The sequence below is a fragment of the Balearica regulorum genome, chromosome 4 (genome assembly GCF_011004875.1).
Source record: "Balearica regulorum gibbericeps isolate bBalReg1 chromosome 4, bBalReg1.pri, whole genome shotgun sequence".
NCBI lineage: Eukaryota > Metazoa > Chordata > Aves > Gruiformes > Gruidae > Balearica > Balearica regulorum.
The window spans coordinates 17,562,213-17,579,947 of NC_046187.1; the positions used below are offsets into that span (position 1 = coordinate 17,562,213).

The 17,735-nt window shown below is 39.0% G+C and overlaps 1 protein-coding gene across 6 annotated transcripts in view; it reads right to left on the reverse strand.

The window, feature by feature from the left end:
* WDFY3 (WD repeat and FYVE domain containing 3) overlaps positions 1-17,735 on the reverse strand; it is a 181,867-nt gene that overhangs the window by 50,174 nt on the left and 113,958 nt on the right. For all 6 annotated transcript variants that reach the window (XM_075751284.1, XM_075751289.1, XM_075751288.1 and 3 more), the window contains 11 exons: positions 17,481-17,699; positions 13,741-13,922; positions 11,993-12,224; positions 9,396-9,556; positions 8,235-8,346; positions 7,622-7,812; positions 5,968-6,120; positions 4,048-4,121; positions 3,789-3,950; positions 2,298-2,392; positions 421-541 (listed from right to left, as the gene is read on the reverse strand). In XM_075751284.1, coding sequence (XP_075607399.1) covers positions 421-541; positions 2,298-2,392; positions 3,789-3,950; positions 4,048-4,121; positions 5,968-6,120; positions 7,622-7,812; positions 8,235-8,346; positions 9,396-9,556; positions 11,993-12,224; positions 13,741-13,922; positions 17,481-17,699 — 1,702 coding nt within the window. The remainder of the gene's footprint in view (positions 1-420; positions 542-2,297; positions 2,393-3,788; positions 3,951-4,047; positions 4,122-5,967; positions 6,121-7,621; positions 7,813-8,234; positions 8,347-9,395; positions 9,557-11,992; positions 12,225-13,740; positions 13,923-17,480; positions 17,700-17,735) is intronic.

Sequence of the window (17,735 nt, forward strand, 5' to 3'; positions counted from 1 at the left end):
GGGAAGCAATCTCCCCCCAAATCTATTATGTATCCTGCTGATAGTTACTTCTGTTGTTCCTAACTTGAAGCATAAGTTTCTACTAATGCTGTCAATCATGGTCTTAAACTTTTTTTTTTAAAGATTTGAAACAAAAGCCATTTAATGCAATAGCTGAAAGATACGTGTTGGTTACACCAGCTTTTGCTTAGTACTATCATTCTCGCTACCACAACTGACAGCATACAACTCAATAATCAGGCATTTCATTTCTGCTAGCATACCCAAAGCTAATTCAGTGACATCTGCATAAATCATTGAATAGTTCCCATAAAATTATGCAATTCAACAGTGAATTGAATGGCAGCTATATAATGCTCCCCCTTGAAATAAAAAAAAAAATAAAAATCCTTTCTCTACCTCAAGGATTTTTGTACTTACTGCAAATTAACAGTTGTCTTTTCTTTAGATGTATATAGAAGTTTCAGAAGGATATCTAAAAGCCTGTTTCGCAGTAGAATAAGATTAGCTGAAACAAGTCCTCCAAAATCATCCTCTGCTCCTAAACATTAAAAAAAAAACAAAAGGGGACAAAATTAGGCTTTTGGAACTCAGACATTTTAAAGGCTATTCATAAATTCCATACATAAGTAAATACAATCTGATCCCACATGGTTGTGAGAAAGCTGTGCTGAAGTGCAGGCAGCCTGCTATACGCTCCTGAGAAATGCTTGGTGCTCCATTACCATCACACAGAGGCTGGTCAGTTTGAAGAATGGGTAAAAGGGAATCACAGCTTCTCAGACAATAATCTAAACTGAGGTGGTCCAAATTAGCTAAGCTAGTCACTCCCGGCAGGTAGAAACGTAAAAACAATCACACACCCCCTCCATCCCTTCCAACCCAAAACCCCACAACATCATAGTTAAACTTTTTTGCATTATGCAATTGGGGGTGGGGTGGTTGGGTGGAATCCCAAGGTGGGGGGGGAAGATACTTCCCAACTCCCTCCAAATCTAAGAAGTGGGGAGAAATATTAGTTTCCTTTTCTTTCAACAGATGCCCCAACTCATCATCAGTTGAAAAACACACTTACTGCAAACCAAGCCAATACATGCAGCTCAGAACCAGCTTTACAGTTACTTTGTGAATCTCTCTTATTGTACCTAATGCTGCCAAAGGAGGATCACATTTAAAAAAAATAAAAAAAAAAAATCACAACTTGAAGTAACATGCAAAAATTAAGACAGAGAAATGGACACTTTCTGGGCCAAGGTTTTCTGCACAAGTCACAGACACGAACACAAAGCATGTTCTATGGCAGAAATACAGCAGAACTGGTGAAGACGCGTAACCCAAAAATCTCATCTCCTTTGCCTCAAAAACTTCTCTCTCCATTTCTGCCACAGCCTGAATTTCTCCTCAAGGTTCTTCAGTCCCTCAAGTAAGCAAAAAGCAGCTCAAGCTGTGATTAGCCTAGGAAAAAACCACAGCTGGCCTGTAGCGTAGAGATCCACCAATCTGGATCTCTCTGCAATACCCACTCTCTCTTTTTCACTAAAAAGCTTGACTTAGTTATCTTTGAAACTGCAATAAGCAAAACCATTCAGAAAGAACAGGGGGATAATGATGAATGTGCAGACTGCCTCAACCTTGTTCTTCAGGAAACCAGACCAATAAAGCTAACTGTAAAGCTGAAACACTTCTCTCTCACTTGTCCCTGTGCACCCATATATTCCCAAGAGATGTAGAAATGTAGGATCTTTGGGTACTCCCTTCTAGTTATTTGGGTGACATCCACTGTGAGGCTAAAACATTTCTATTCAGGGAGACTGACTGAAAAAGCAATCACGTAAGCCTTTTTTCTTTAGGAAAACAAGGGTACAAATGGTCTCGAAACAATTCAATATAAGCATTCTTGAAGGACAATAAAACAATTTTTTTTTGCCTAAAAAAAAATAACTCAGCTGCCTTAGCTAATTCTTTCACTTCCTCCTCACCTGGTGGGCAGATGCACCTAGTAAAGTTTTTGTCTTTTGCCCCTCCCCATAAATCAGCAGAGGTGCACAGCTAATTTGAAGGAGCAAGTGGAGAAAACAGAACAAAACCATGCATTGTTAAATGAGGGAAAACAAAAGGAGTTTGCACTGCTTTGCACGCAATACTGAAAACTAAAGTACCACAACTAACTAGCAGCCAGGTTATAACAAAATTACAGTATTGCTAATGACACTATTTCTACATTTTATGCATTTAAGTAGAGAAGAAATGACAAAGGGGTTTCTCTTCCACTGGTTCTAAGCCATGCCATCACTTACCACTGTCAAGCTTTTCTTCATTGTTTATTTCCATGATTACAAACTTTTCACAGACTGCAAATGTAGGTAAAGTGGAAGAGATGAACTGTCCAAACCTTGATGTATACAGAAAACACATCATTAATTGATATGACAGATGCACTCTGATCTATCAATAATTCACCTTAAATATAAAACCATAACACTAGTGAGAGGGCAATACCCAAAAATGCCAACTCTCTCACATCTGAAGATTGAGGAAAACAGCCTCCATCTAAGGTTACTAGCCAAAAACCAAATTAATGCATCGTAATTAATGGAATCTTTGCAGACAAGTCAGCAGGTAAGGGACCCTGTAAATGCTAGGATTCAAGAAAGGAAACTGGGAGATACCACCAAGTCCTAGTAAAAGGAACACCACAAGTTAAAGAAAGGAGAACAAAACATTATTCTCAAATCATTACAGCTGAACAAGTATTACATCAAAACCAGTGATTACCTGACTCTAGTATAACATTTATACCTATTGCTCGAGGTGATGTAACACAAGGTCATGGTTTTCTAAGACAACATGATAATGTGCTACTGAAAGAAAGGAGATGCAATATATTCCCCTTTCCTCTGTAACTAACCTGAAATGGTCCCTAGCTAGTATAACTTTTCCCAAGTTATACAATACTTTTTATTGCCAGGAAGGAGAACAAGAAACACTCAGATAGGCACTCTACAATCTGTTCCATAACCATTTAAGCATAAAATCAACGGGTTTATTCTTGAAAACGTTTTTGTCTTGCATAATTAAAACAAAGACAGGCAAGATGTTCAGATTGATGCTTCTAACATCTTTAATTGTACTTAAAGTGAGAAGCTGAAAACAAGACCACTTGTACACAAAGAATCCCCAAGCCTTGCAATATTTTATCCATTTCCATTATAATGAAACAGAAAATTAAGTTTTCAAGGAGTTGAACTCATTTAAAAGCATTTCAAAAGACACCTGTACATATGAACTGCAAATATTTATGTAACTTTCATCAGTCAGAATTAAAAGTACTATATCTGAACAGTCTTAAATATTTTTCTACACAGTGGTGATTAAGAAAAAATTTTGAACGAAACCTTTCATCTGGGAAAGTAATCAAAGCTGCATTTTAACCAGAAGTATCACTATACTCAATCTTAAGTAACATTCAATGGTATTTAAAAGTGCTCAGTGCTTCACATGAACAAGGGAGCTGCAATACAGCACCTTCGCTTTTCGCCTGCAGAACATTAAGTCAGTGTAATCATTCAGTCATACCTGTTTAGATACAAGCTGAATTTAATATGCAAATCAAGACATTAACAAAATTATTGCCTATGTCTAGTTCCATTACTTCTTAGAGGAAAAAATTCAGTACATGAGCATTTCACACTACTTACTCCACAGCAGTATTACCATTATGTATTTTTGACCAAGATCACCAACCTAATAAAAATACAAAAGCCAGAATTATCACAGGTATGGGCTACCTGAGCAAGTCATAGCTGCTAGGGAAGCCTTGAAGTAGAAAGCTCAGCACATTACTAATCGCAGCAATAGTAGGCTGGGACAGAGACATATCTCGAAGAGTCAAGAGCAGTCTTGGGATGAGCTGGAATTCCCTCATTAACTTCGCGTTCTTTGCTGCTTCACTGGAAGAAGAAAGGGGGTGGCAATTTAAAATTGGAGCATCCTCCACATATTACCTAATCCTGTAAGTCTCATTACTAGGCTGGCATCGGCTCATACCTGGACTCAGTGAGAAGTTCTATGAAGTGCTCAAATAATGACAGATGAAGCTCATAGGGTGCATGAAGCCAGACCTAAAAAACAGAATAAACAATGATATGTTTCTGCACACAAATCCACTTTAAGATTAAAAACTGACATTAGTATACCCAAAGTTATGAAAGGCTTGAAGAGATAAAAACTGTTTGTCTACATGACTCAAAAGTTCATTGCAACGTTCTCAATTGCTTATTCTTCAGATAAGTATTACATATAGTAGCAAAGACTAAAGAAACACACATTGGTACCAAACATATTCTCTGTTAGTGTATCATGCTGAAAACTTTTAGAGTTCTAGACAAAAAAGTCACACACTATCTGGAATTTCTCTTTAAACAGATGGTGCAGTGACTCCAATGGAGTTATTGGGGTTTACGAGGCTGATGCAAAATGCCGTGTTAAGTTTATTTGGCTTAAGTGAACATTTTCTTTTTCTAAAATTAACTTCTTATCTTCTGCCAAGACTGAACTCCAGGTCTTCCCTGATTTTTATTTTTTTTTAATCTTTACCCAGCATTTCTTGCACACTATTTAAAATTATTTAGATTGTCTACAAAAACAAAAAAAATAATCAATTGTTCAATCAACAGAAGTAATAAAAGACACAAAAGCCAGAAAGCTCACAGTTATAGCTGCAAATCTTAAAATTGACTTGCTATTGATCAAACCATAATTAATACTTGTGCTCTGGTGTATAAAACTGGCTTAAATGAAAAGCTTTTTAGCTTTCCCTTTTCTTCTAATCTTACCATCTAAAATGATCAGAACAGCTCTTTTCATTCCTCTGTTTAGCATAAGGGTAAGAACATCTAATTTATCCAATTTAAATGAAATGTTTGAATCTCTGATTTCTGAATACAGAAATAAAATAAATAATTTATATTTTAAAAAGCCAAAACCTGAGGCTTTTGGAAAGTTTCTTCTTAATGACTCACAGATCTATTACTTGCATATTTTTTTTAATTTTTTTAGTCTCTTAAGTATATTTGTTCTCCAGTTGTTCTTGGTCTTCAGAGAACAAAAGACAGACGATCTAAACAATATGAAATTGGATCTTTCGTACAGTAGTTGCTGTCCAAGTGACTATATACCATTGAGTTTTTTCACAGACAAGACCCTTAATTAAAGCTTCCAGTGCTCTGAAATACTTAGATAGACGTCTAAAAAAAAGGAAATGGATAGTCCATAAAGCCATTTATGCAATATGGACTTGCACTATTAAGTCAGTATCCTTATAGCTGGATTAGTGGCAGTAACATTTATTTATTTATTTTAGTGTATGCAAATCAGAATACTTGTACTCAGTCTGTTGCAGGTACAGATAATACCAAGGGAGCAAACACTAAACAGTGAGTTCTACGCATCATGTAACACTGTTTATCAGCCTCTATTACATTAGCATTTCCTTGCGAACTTTTCTACTTTCTTCAGTTTAACACAACAACGCTTCAATATTTCATAGGTCATGCAAGCAGAATTTTAATTGGCTTACTATTAACTTTGCAGGAGATGTATGTTGAAAGTTTACCACCTACTGTTATTTTCAGTACATTTTTCATGCCTCAATATACATACTGCAGTAGAACACACAGGTTAAAAGAAATTGCTGTGGAACAGAAAAATACAAAACATATCTTCTAAAACAACAAAGTAGAAACACCTGTGGTACCATTCATTGTTCCTACAGCGATTCAAGCCATTTCGGCAGGAAAAGTTACCAATAATCTTGCTGCTCAGCTGCTTTATTGCACTATATACGAAACAGTAAATTCTGAGGCTAACAATCTAGTTTGCTGTTGTTCAGTGTTTAAGGTATGCTATCAGCACCTGACTTAATCATTATCAATTATCATCATCACTCTTCTGTGCAGCTTTACATACTTCAAAATCACAGAGCAGATCCTGGAAGGCAGCAGAATTTGGAATAATGGAGGTCTCATGCCCGCTATCAACAGTTCCCACCAAGGAAAAGGTCAGATGGAGTATGTGGCTGTTCAGAAGGGATCGTTTCTTCTTCAACAGCATTGCCAGCAACTTGAACAAGTGAACAGAAAAGGAATTAGTAGCCTATGAACACACAGCAATGTCATCTAAGCACAAAGAAGCATGGATGAAATGTCCCTTTTGAGAAGGCCCTTAAAGTATGTCTGATAGTTGATACTCTTGATGAAAAAAGCTTAAAAGTGGCATTACAGTTGATTAGAAAGTGGGCACATCAAGGACACCCTCCAACTCATAAAGCATCTGTTTTACACTGCAGAGAGTATGTAGGCCCTGAGGATTAGGCACACACAGACAAACCTCAACTCTCTGGTAGTCAGTCACAGTTTAAGACAGCACGAGACATTTGCAGATAGCTGCGCTCCTGGACAGCAACTGTGGACACGGCAGACTTAAACAGAGCGCCCATAGAGTACTGCATGCATAAATGAGAGGTATTCTGGCAATGAAGAAAAGTAGCCATGACAACATAAATCTGAATAAACCTGACTTTCTTTTTTCTTGCTATCCTTTGTTGCCCTAGGCATGACCATAGATGTTGTCCTTTCAGTCCTCATTTCTGCTCTAACTTCTTATAATCTGGGTTGGGAAAGAACAAATTGCCAGATGTATTATAGCTATTTCTCATCTTCTGATGCAAACTTGTTAAACTCTCAATGTACTGACGTGCTCAGCTTTACCATCCTCCTTGAAGCATTACTAAAGAAATACAGATTTCTGGGAATCTCTCTCAAACCATGCTATTTGCTGAGGTCAATACGAGTGGAATGTAAGGTCATATGTGATGATCCACTGACTGCTGATGGTGCAAGGAGAACACTGTCTGGATTTGTTTGGTTAAAGTAAGTCAAGGTCTGCAACAGGCTACATGTAATAATGTTTCGACATAACTATACTAGCCATTAGCGTTACAAGGTTTGTAAATACACCACCCAAACCACAGCACAAAACTTCCATTTCAGTAAAGCAGTATTCCTGAGAAACATAAAATGTCATGTGAAGATCTTTTCAAGTCAGTCAACTAATCCTTCTCTATAACTGACTGCATTTTCCTTATCCCAAAGGAGAATTAAGTCTTCAGCTCGAAAGCAAACAGCATCATTAACTATCAAGTCTGTGCAGTCTCCTCAAAATGATGATTCTAGGAGTCCACTCGTTCAGTTTTCTTCATGTATTCCTATCCTCTTGTCTTGCTAGCAGATAACAGAGACAGAAGCTCCCGGACTTGCAGGAATGGATTCACAATCATGGGAAAAGAATCATCTACGTGCCATAGTTGTGCTCTTCCTTGCTATTAATGAAGGGTCAGTGTCAGCAAACCAGCCAAACGTGCACAGCTGCTTAGCATAGCTTTCCACCCTCTCCTTTAAAAGCCATCCTAAATAACTCATCTATGCTAATTAGCCAAGAGCTCAGTAAACCTAATATCAGAAACTCAGGTTACCACAACACAACAAGGAATTTCCATGGGAACTGCTAGGACAGACAGTGAAATTCAATCAGCCTGGTCTGTTTCAGGACATTTTTTACATACCTGATAACCTCTGATTCTTTCCATTTCTTTGCTGGCTAGTGGATTGCTCTTCACCACACAGACCAAGGCCTTCACAGCTGCATACAACCCTTCTACATCTGATGCCATGGCTACAAGGCCCAAAATAGCAGCAGCTCCACCAATGTACTGCAGTGTAGTGGCAACAGGCTTGGGGACAAATGTTCTTACTCCTGAGCATAGGGAAAGAACATAAATTAAAATCAAATCAAATTAATTCTTGCAGGAAATCATCATGAATACATGCAAGTAATTTGCATTTTAGCATTGCTTGAATTATGAAAATAATATCACTAGAAGAACTATGACACCTCAGAAGAGGAGGTGCAGGAAATATTGCACTGGAAAATAGTTTATAACCTAAGGTAATTAAGTATATTTTCATAATGATAAGTCATAAAAACTATAACAAGCATCCCATGCTAGCAAAAAAAAAAAAGATAATAGTATGTCCATAAAATATAAAAATGTTAAATAAATTTAACAATGTACCATCAACATTCATCAACTACATGATTTATCTTCTAGACCTAAGTTCTTATTGACAAGTAATTAATCATGTTTAAACATAATAATTCTCAACTACTCAACTCACCCAAATATCCTATCAAAGCTGCACCAATGGAGCGTGCTGGTCCATTCAAATGCCCTGCTGAGTTATGTAGCAGCTTCACAGGTGTGGCATTTTCATGAGAAGAAATCGCCAGCTGAACAAAACAAGAAAAAAAAAAAGCAAGGGCTAAAGGAAAGACCTTTTTTTACATAAGCCTGAATATAACTTGTGTATTTTCCTCCTATGATAACAGAGTGAGTAACATACAACAAAACAGAACTATACTAGAGTCATTAGGACATTCTCTAAAGTAAAGAGAAATCTCCAAAGTTTAAGGAAGATGAATCCAACTTTTAAAGTAATTCCACCGGATCATAGAATGGTTTGGGTTGAAAGGGACCTTTGAAGATCATTTAGACCAATCTCCCTCCTGTGGGCAGGGACACCTTCCACTAGACCAGGTGGCCCAAAGCCCCATCCAGCCTGGCCTCAAACACTTCCAGGGAGGGGGCATCCACAACTTCTTTAGGCAATCTCTTCCAGTGTCTCACCACCCTCATTGTAAAAAGTTTCATCCTTATGCCCAACCTAAACCCACCTTCTTTCAGTTAAAAACCTTGCCCCCTGTCCTGCCGCTACAGGCCTTGGAAAAACTCTCTCTCTTTTAAGCCTCCCGTACATATCGAAAAGCTGCAATAAGGTCTCCTCAGAGCCTTCCCTTCTTCAGGCTGAACAACCTCAGCTCTCTCAGCCTTTCTTCATATATAGTCCTTTGAACAAATAATTCACTGACTTTTAATGTACTTTGAAGAAAAATGTAAAATGGTTTCCAAATCTGAGTCACAGTCAGAGGGCAAAGCTATCCACTTTGTTCATCTGCAACACTAGAAATATTGTTCAATGATATAATCTTAACTGGTTTTCAACAGGATTACAACTGCCATCTACATTAAAAAGCCAAAATACCTCCAAAAAGTGCTAAGATATATAGCTACTAGTAATTTCAAGAATGCAAATAAAACATAGGAGTACAATTTCCCTCAACTTTTTAAAATTTATTTAAAAAACACGAAAGTGATTATGGGCAACTCTTCTGATAAGTACATTATTGCTCCTGGCTGCATTGAGCAAATTGCCTTGAAAGAAGTTAAAGGAAAGGAAGAAACAAGTAGTACACATTAACCAACTCATTTCTGAACATACCTGTTTGGCAATAGCTTTACTATCCAACTTGTTGTAAACTTTCCTTATTTTTGCCACAGTAAATGAAGAAACTGACAGTGCATAGAGACCAAAAGAGACCTTCTCTTCTGGTACCAAAGATACTGGAGATGGGTTGATTCCTTCAGACTTTGAATCTTTGCCTTAAAGACAAAATAAAAGTTCATTTCAGTAATATCACTGTTTTTCTTTTCAGTTTCAAGAGTAAAATCTTAAGCAAATTATACTGCAGAATAGGTATAGAAGAAAGGTTTTACAAATAGCTGAGATGTGATATTGTCTCTACATACTTGCTCGCTGTATCGAAGAGTAGTTTGATAACACATAAGTGATGAAATAAATCAATAAATCTGTTATTTAAGATAAAAGGGCAAGGCACAGCAAACATTTCCTGTCAAGAAGGTCTACAATATTAACCTGTAACAGCAACTGGCAGCCTATGGCTTGGCCGAGCAATAAAAGACGTGGTGCTTCCTCATCTGAATTTTTGGAAGTCAACATTACTCCTGTACTCAATTTGTGTACAGCCCAAGGGCTGTTCACTTCTCTTCCCACCAGAAGAAAAATGAACTAACCAAAAAAAACCAGAGAAATATTTGGTACATCTGCATCTTTGCCTGTGACAACAGGCTTTTTACAACGGTTTGCTAGGAAAATGGCCTTAGAGAATGGTACAAGAGACACAAGACTGAATAAAGACCAAAAGGCCCAGGCATCAAAAAGAACATATAACCATATCTTTAATATTTTGTTTATACTGCTCCAAAAGCGGATGCTTCTTGTGAGGTACTTGCAAACGCTGTAATTGACAGCTGTCTACAATGCTTAGAGGAAGCGTGCGAAACTCAGCACCCGAAAGCTCAACAAAGAGATTCACTTCTGCATCTTATGTCAGGTCAAAAGGTAGCTGCAACTCCAGTGAAATATGTTAACAGAATTAAAAAAGCATGAAGGCTACTCACCTAACAGTGAAACAAGTGAGAAATAAGTTATGAACCAGAGTCAAGTCTCTGTCAAGTCTTACTTAAGAGAGAGTTTCAGAAGTCTTGGTTTCCCCATAAATGAAATCCTCATTGGATCCTCTGCTCACATGGATGCCCTAAGAACATTCCTCTATCTCAGCAAAAGAGGAATTCCTTCTCTTGAACTAGTAACTGCTCTCTGAGGGGTCTTTCCAAGACTTAGATAGTATCAGGTTTTTCATTTTGTTTAAACACAGGACAAATTCTCAGAAGATGGCAATGTTGCTCACTGAAAACAGGGACAAGACTTCCAAAAGAAGCATTCCATGGGCAAATGGCAAGTCACACACAATTGCTCTGTAAAGGGCAACAGCAGAAGACTGCAAGCACTCTTCCCTTCTCCAGGATTCCCACAAGTAATCATTACACTAAGGAAAAACAAGCATTTTGGAAAGAGAGGCCAAGATAAAAGGGTAAGATACAGAGCTTCACACTGCCCCCCATCAAACTCCTTAGGGTTTGGCACAGTGCTCATGACATGAACAGAAGCTTAGCCCCAAATAGAAACACACCTTCTGTTCTGGAGCAGACTGCTCCTGAAATACAATGAACTGAGCAAAGCTTATACAGGAGAAACACAGTAAGACTCTGTGCACTCCCTGTACTTACATCTGTTTTCTTACCCCTCTCATCACTCACTGCCTCCTTCCTTGAGATGGTGACAGTTTCTCTCCAGAAGACCCAGAGATCATTATGATCCTCATGGGGAAAGACAATGCCAGGACAAGACAACTTGATACACTCCCTATTTTTATTTATGTTTCACTGAAAAGCCCTGTGATAGCCAGGCAAAGCAAAGATAATCTTCTGATGTAATACCGATGTTAGTGATGAGCTACTCCAACGGCACAGGAAGACAGGGAACTGTACAGAACAGGAACATCTCACTAGTGACAGTGCGTCTTACCAGAACTAATGAAGAATCCATTGTCTGAATAGTTAAAAACAGGGCTATGGACACACATTTCTAACAAGATTGTTCACAACTTTTTGTGTTGCACCCCTCTCAATTTCAAACAAGAACACATAAAAAATTCAATAGAATTGCCCGTATTTGTTCACAACTAATGCTTAAAGACTATCTGCTGCACCACAATCCTTCCCTCCTTTTTTCCCCTCAGTTGACCTATTTAGGCCCTATAAACAATGACATTTCAAGGCAGTTGTTTAAAGTACAGAATACATAGCAGATTTGCAAATGAGCACTATCACTAGAAACTGGCAAGTTAAAATGACTCTTCAATTTCACTTTATACAGATAAATACAACATACAGTATAATGACAGCTTTAAGCATTTCTAACTGGTTTAAAACCAAAGTGAGGAATACAAGCACTTCTATCATCTCAGTACAAGAACTACCCGACGTATGTTAAAACAGTAATTTGGATTTCTATCATCCTCTTCAATAGCAGCTACTAATCTTCTTCCTATGAACAGCTAGCTTTTTCTCTCTGCTACCGCATACTCTCCTTTCTCACCTCTTCCGCCACTATGCACACAAAAGATTCCACTACAACCAGGCCAAGTTACCAGCTGTCATTTAAATTGTACTTACAGGGTACATATACTGCTTGAAAGCTTCCGACGTAATTTGGTCCCAGCTCATAAATGGTGCTAATACCTGGGGCAGGCAAAACTTCCTCCAGGAAATGCGTAGGGCCCAAACGCCACACTAATGAAGAGAGCTGGCGCTGTGCGGGTGGCGTGCCAATATAGGCATAAACAGTGCTGACCACAGGTGGGTTGGCAGAACCAGACCCACTAGGACTACTATGAATATAGTGAAGCTGTAAGGGAGCAAAACACAGTGAGGTTATTGAAAGAGCATGGGTACTGGTGAAAAGAAAGTAGGCAGATCAGAAATTTGGGAAAGCATTTTGCAAACCAGGGGACGTACCAAATTATTGCTATGTAACATGTGGTATTCTGACACCATACAGCTAAAGTCAGTGAAGAACATCAACCAGAAGGTAAATGCAAAGATCAGAAGTTAAGTGGCTTCAAAAGACGAAGGTGTGTATGGAAACATGGGATGAGAACATGTGAGTTCTGTGCTTTAAAAACGCTAAAGAATGAGGCTGTACCTGGATTCTAAAAACATGGTGCTCTGTGACAGTAATTATTTTTTGCAAAAGCAATAAGATGATCTCATAAACTTGTGTTCTTTCTCCTCCTTTTCCAGCCAGTGAAAACATGCTTTTGGTAAACATTGTTTCAAGGTAAAGTGCAAACGTGATGAACTCAATTTGGTAAGATTTTCAGATGGCAATAAAACAAATACACGAGTAAGATGCTGGCCTATATATAACAACAATAACAATCTCACAGACATTTTCTATCTACCTTGTTAAAAATTCTGTTACCAGCTATTGAATGTCATCGCATATGTCCAGATAGATGGCCAGATACATGCTCATATATTACAGCTATTAGCATAACAAGTAAAGTTACTATAGTCCTCCTTCCGCAAAAGGAATACTGAAAGGAAAACTTTAAAAGTCAAAATGTTGTTTTACCTATAGCAGTACAGTAACGATAGCTAATTTACACCCCACACCAGGTTTAGGTTATTCCCTTAAGGCCCACATCTGTCAGGTGCCAAATGCTCTATTGGTTGTTGGTTATCGGTCAGGAATACTTTGTGCTCAGTGGCCAGGTCCACAGTGTTCTTCACTGCTCTCTGCTTTTGGCCTGCCAGCTTCTTCCACCTAACAACAAAATACTGATCTTTACAACTAAATGTGTTTCATCTACAATCAACTAATAACAACACTGGACTTCTCAGTGGCTATCACTGACAAGAAGATGCTATTTCTGGGGTGTCAAGAGGGTGGGGAAAGGAACAACTGGGATAAACTGGCAAAGCTGTCTTACTCTGTAATCTCCCCATTATTCAAAGCTGGATCTGTTACATGGTCCTGGAATAAGTCTTCTTCAGCTTTTTATGATCCTTCTAATTAATCTAGTCAGCAGCACAGCCATGCCACACTTGCCTCACATTCAATGCAACACAGCCACTTCACTTTAGCATTACTATTGCTCATGCCTGAGAAAGCATTTGTTATCTTCTCCTCTTAACAGGAGTAGGGCTGGCTCTGAGCTGTGTAGTGATGAAAGACCCCTTTTTGCAAGTCTCTTCATTTTGTTAGGGTTGTTTCGTTTTGTTTTAACTGGTTGGTTTTGGGGGTTTTTTTGCAAAAGGAAGGTGCATTTGTTTGTTTTGTGTGGGTTTTTTGCACATATATATGCACAGAGAGAAATCACTTCAATCAGTAAAAATGAGGATTTAAAGATTTATTTTACCTTCACAGTGTTAACAAGCTGTCCATCAAGGTAGAGCGCAGCTGTGCTGTTCTTCAGCATGCCTTTACTCATGACCAGAACTAGGTGATGCCACTGGCCTTCCACAATGAGGTCGCCACAGCGGAAACGGGCACAACAGGGAAGAATTTCATAAAATGATGATTCCTCACTGAAGTCATCGACTAAAGGAAAAGTACCAGTTAGGGGACATCAGTAGAAATGTCATAAGATGCTTAAAACAGATGAATATGTCATTAGACTTTACACAAAACAATCTACAGCAATACATCAAAGCCAAATTTTTGAAAGCACACAGTTAACAAAAATACAGTTAACAAGATATGAATAAAGTCATATGATTAACAAGAATGACTTTAGACTTTCAAATACAAGAACTGAAAGAATGAAATCAAATTTTTGAGAAAAGTACTCAGACCAAATTGTCACAGTTTGCCAGGCTGAACATCCTGAAATACTTGCACATTAATAAAACAGTATAGTTTTGGTAGTATCAACAATGTGTCTCTTCTTCCTTTGCCTTAATTCTTCTCTAAAGAAATTCTCAGAATACTTTTAGACTTTTGACAATTAGGTTTTACTTCTCCCCTTCTACCCTCCCTTTGAAATTTTACCTGAAATGACTAGTTTGTTCAAGTTTTTACTAACTTTCTCATGCCACCATGCAAGTCACAAAGGTCTTCTGTTGTTTTTCTAAAAAGTTTTTTACAGCAGTATTCAACAAGAAATAACAGATGTCTCTCCAAACCTACAGAGCTGTTTTTCACTTTTCTCACACTGTGGAGAGAAAGGTACCCACACTCCCCAGACTTCATCCTCACACTTTTCCTTGCTTCACCATGGTCTCCTCCACAGGCCCCACTAACTGGTCTGGCGTGGCCCTCTCCAAGGGATCTCTGCTGTGGCACCTGGAGCGCCACCTCCCCTCCTTCTGCTCTCACCTCTGTGTCCTCAGGGCGTTTTCTCTCACATTTTTTTCCCTTGCTCCATGCAGCATTTTGTCCTCTTTTACACATTTTCCCACTGACACCACGGGCCTGGCTGCTGGGCTCAGCCGTGTCCTGCTCTGGAGCTGGCCAAACCGGCCATGTCTAGCACCGGGGAGCCCTGGCCTCTTCCCACACAAGCCCCCTCTTGCCTCAGCACTTGGCCACACTCAGTATAAAGCTTGCCACTATCTTGCTTAAACAATTAGGTCACACACAAAAGAAGATACAAGTAAAAAGAACGCCTTTCAAAATGTCTGCATCAGAATCATGCTAAATTACAAAGCATACATGAAATTAAAGACGAAGTTGAAAGCATGAGAATATTTTTCCTTAATAAAAACTGCAAATACAACATCTGGCTAGTGAGACGCACATCAAGCACAGAACAGGGGTACTTGTAACTCAAGCCTCAGCACAGGGGCTTCTCTTCACTTTCTGCAGTTCTAAGGAAAATTAATTTTCTGAAGTGCTGCTACCAAAGGGGTAGCTCAGGTCTGAGACATTTCCACCCAAGTCATAACGAAGACATCACAACATCTCATCTGTTCCATTTCAGTACTGTAACGGCAGTGAGTCGCCCTTGCCTTCCCTTCACTGTATCAGCAGCAGAGCCTGGGTTGTAAGGCCACTGACCTGACGCGAGCACCAGCTGCTGCGGGGTGAGGCGAGCTGCATCTGCAGCTCCATCGGCCACCCTCATATCAGCAGCGAGAGGAGTCAGAGACAGATGCCTGCCTTCCAGACACAGGGCCAGAAGAACCCACTCCCAGCCTCTCCGAGGGGCTGCAAACCACAAGCTGCTGACCACCCATCCCCAATTCACACACCTATACTCTTCAAGCATTTCCCAAGGTCTCTCCTCACTAATGGGTGCCGAATTCTCTTCTCCTGAATGTTGAAATACACTTTAGTTCTCAGCACACAATTTTTAAATTTCTCTAAAAGGCATCCTTTGATTACATACCAGAGGGCATGATCAGTTTGCAGGTGCATTAGCTTCTCCAACACAAAGCAGAAAGACCCACATGCTACTTGAAAGCCCCCCCCTTACCCCCCCAAAAAAAGACAAAGCTCAAAAATTCTCCACCAGGGAACACTTCAACAGATAACAAGAGCTTTTCAGATCTCCCTTCATTCTTTCATATGAAGGAAAAGAAACCACTAATCCTCTTAATAGCTGCCTGCACAGGGAGAACACTCATTTCTTTAGAAATAGCACAAGGAAAAGAATAAAAGCAGAGTACTTGGAACTAACTTTCAGACACAAAAATAATCTCAAGTTCTTTTTCTCAGCCCAACACCTCTGAGCACAATTCTCCTCCACAAGAAGGATCCTTAAACCACCCCATTTATTTTTACAATAGACAGTCAGCGCTTCCAGTCCCCATGCTGGTGGGCCTGCCACCTCTGTTCTTCAGGTACTTCCTGCTCAGCATTTGATGGTACACCACCAACTATGACTTGCCACAGCAGGGTGGCGCTCCCATAAACCAAAGTATTCCATTCAATTGAAAAACTTTACTCTTTGTAGTCAGAGACCCTCAGATGTTCTCTGACAAAGCCTCTTCAAATCCAATCTCTTTTAAAGAGTTAGATAATAGCAGCTTACAAACTAAAAGCATACGATCTACACCTCCAGTGCAGGTTAAAACAACTAATACGATGATATTAATTCTCTCTTATAAGAATTTGGTCTTCTGAGAGAAAAAATACTGTCAGTATCTTTGTAATTTAAGAGGTTTAGTTCCTCCCTTATACTACGGGTCTTCAGCTCTCAAGTTTTAGGTTTTGAACCTGACTCCTACTAAGAGAAACTACTCCAATTAATGACACGAAAGTCCACTTATCATGAAAATAAGGAATATTGTATAACAGTTTGCTTCAGGTATTATTTTTTTTTAATAAAAACAGTTGTATAAATTCTTTCTTAGTGCCTGCTACTCAAAAGGAAAGAATAGAAGCAGGAACAGATTTTTGATAACCACTCGTAACCCAGCATGTTGGTCTCGTACAGAGCTACGCCTGAAACACACACAGAAGGCTGCCCTGTTTCTCTCAGCTCCTCCGCAGCCACCGGTGCTTAAACAGCCTGTCAAAACTGACTGGTTTTGGAGAGTCTGATGGAGGGCAAGGCAGGAGACAGGAGATGGCTAAGCCTGAAGCCCGAGACTGCAACAATAGCTCTCTCTAGCAAATTTACTGGCCTCACCAGCTTCACTTAGATCGTCACTGCACCTCCTGTAATTCCACTTTTGATCACAGATACTCGATGAAGCTACAAACTCTCTCTGAAAACTGATCACAGCATTAAAACATGAAGTAAATAACTGATCGCCTTCAAATAGCCCTCCAGCGTTGGGCCTATCCAGATCAAAAAAGTCTTAGTTTACTATTTCCAAATTAACTAAACTAAACCTATTAGTTTACTATTTCAAAACTTCTTCAAAGCAAAGACAGTTAACGTTGCACCTCAAGAGATGATGTCCAAAATGAATGATACAAGATAAAAGGCAAAATATATATGCAGATATCGAATTGGAAATTACAAAAGTTCCTAAATTTCTACATCAATATTTACATTTTGCATTTTTTCACTGTGAAAACCCATTAGGAGCTGATGAAGCTGCAACTGAAGTTCCATCACACACAATTCTTCTAGATACTAGGTTTAAAATAAACTTGCTGTCGCATCCCCATAATATTGTCAGGATTAGCTGCTGACACAAGTCTTACCATAATTTTGAAGCAGTTCTTCTTTAGTTGAAACAATCAGTGACCGGTCTTTTGCAGAGAGGACAATGGCAAGGCATACATAATGCTGCTCTGAGGAGTTTGCACGCCGCACTACAGTAAGAAGTCTCACAGGATGGTTATTAGGAGGTGTACTAAAATGTTCAATACAAAACCAAGTTGAGTAGCTTAAACCAGATGGTGGTGGGAAAAATCTTTCACCTAAAACCAAAAATGAAAGCCCATTATATAGTCACA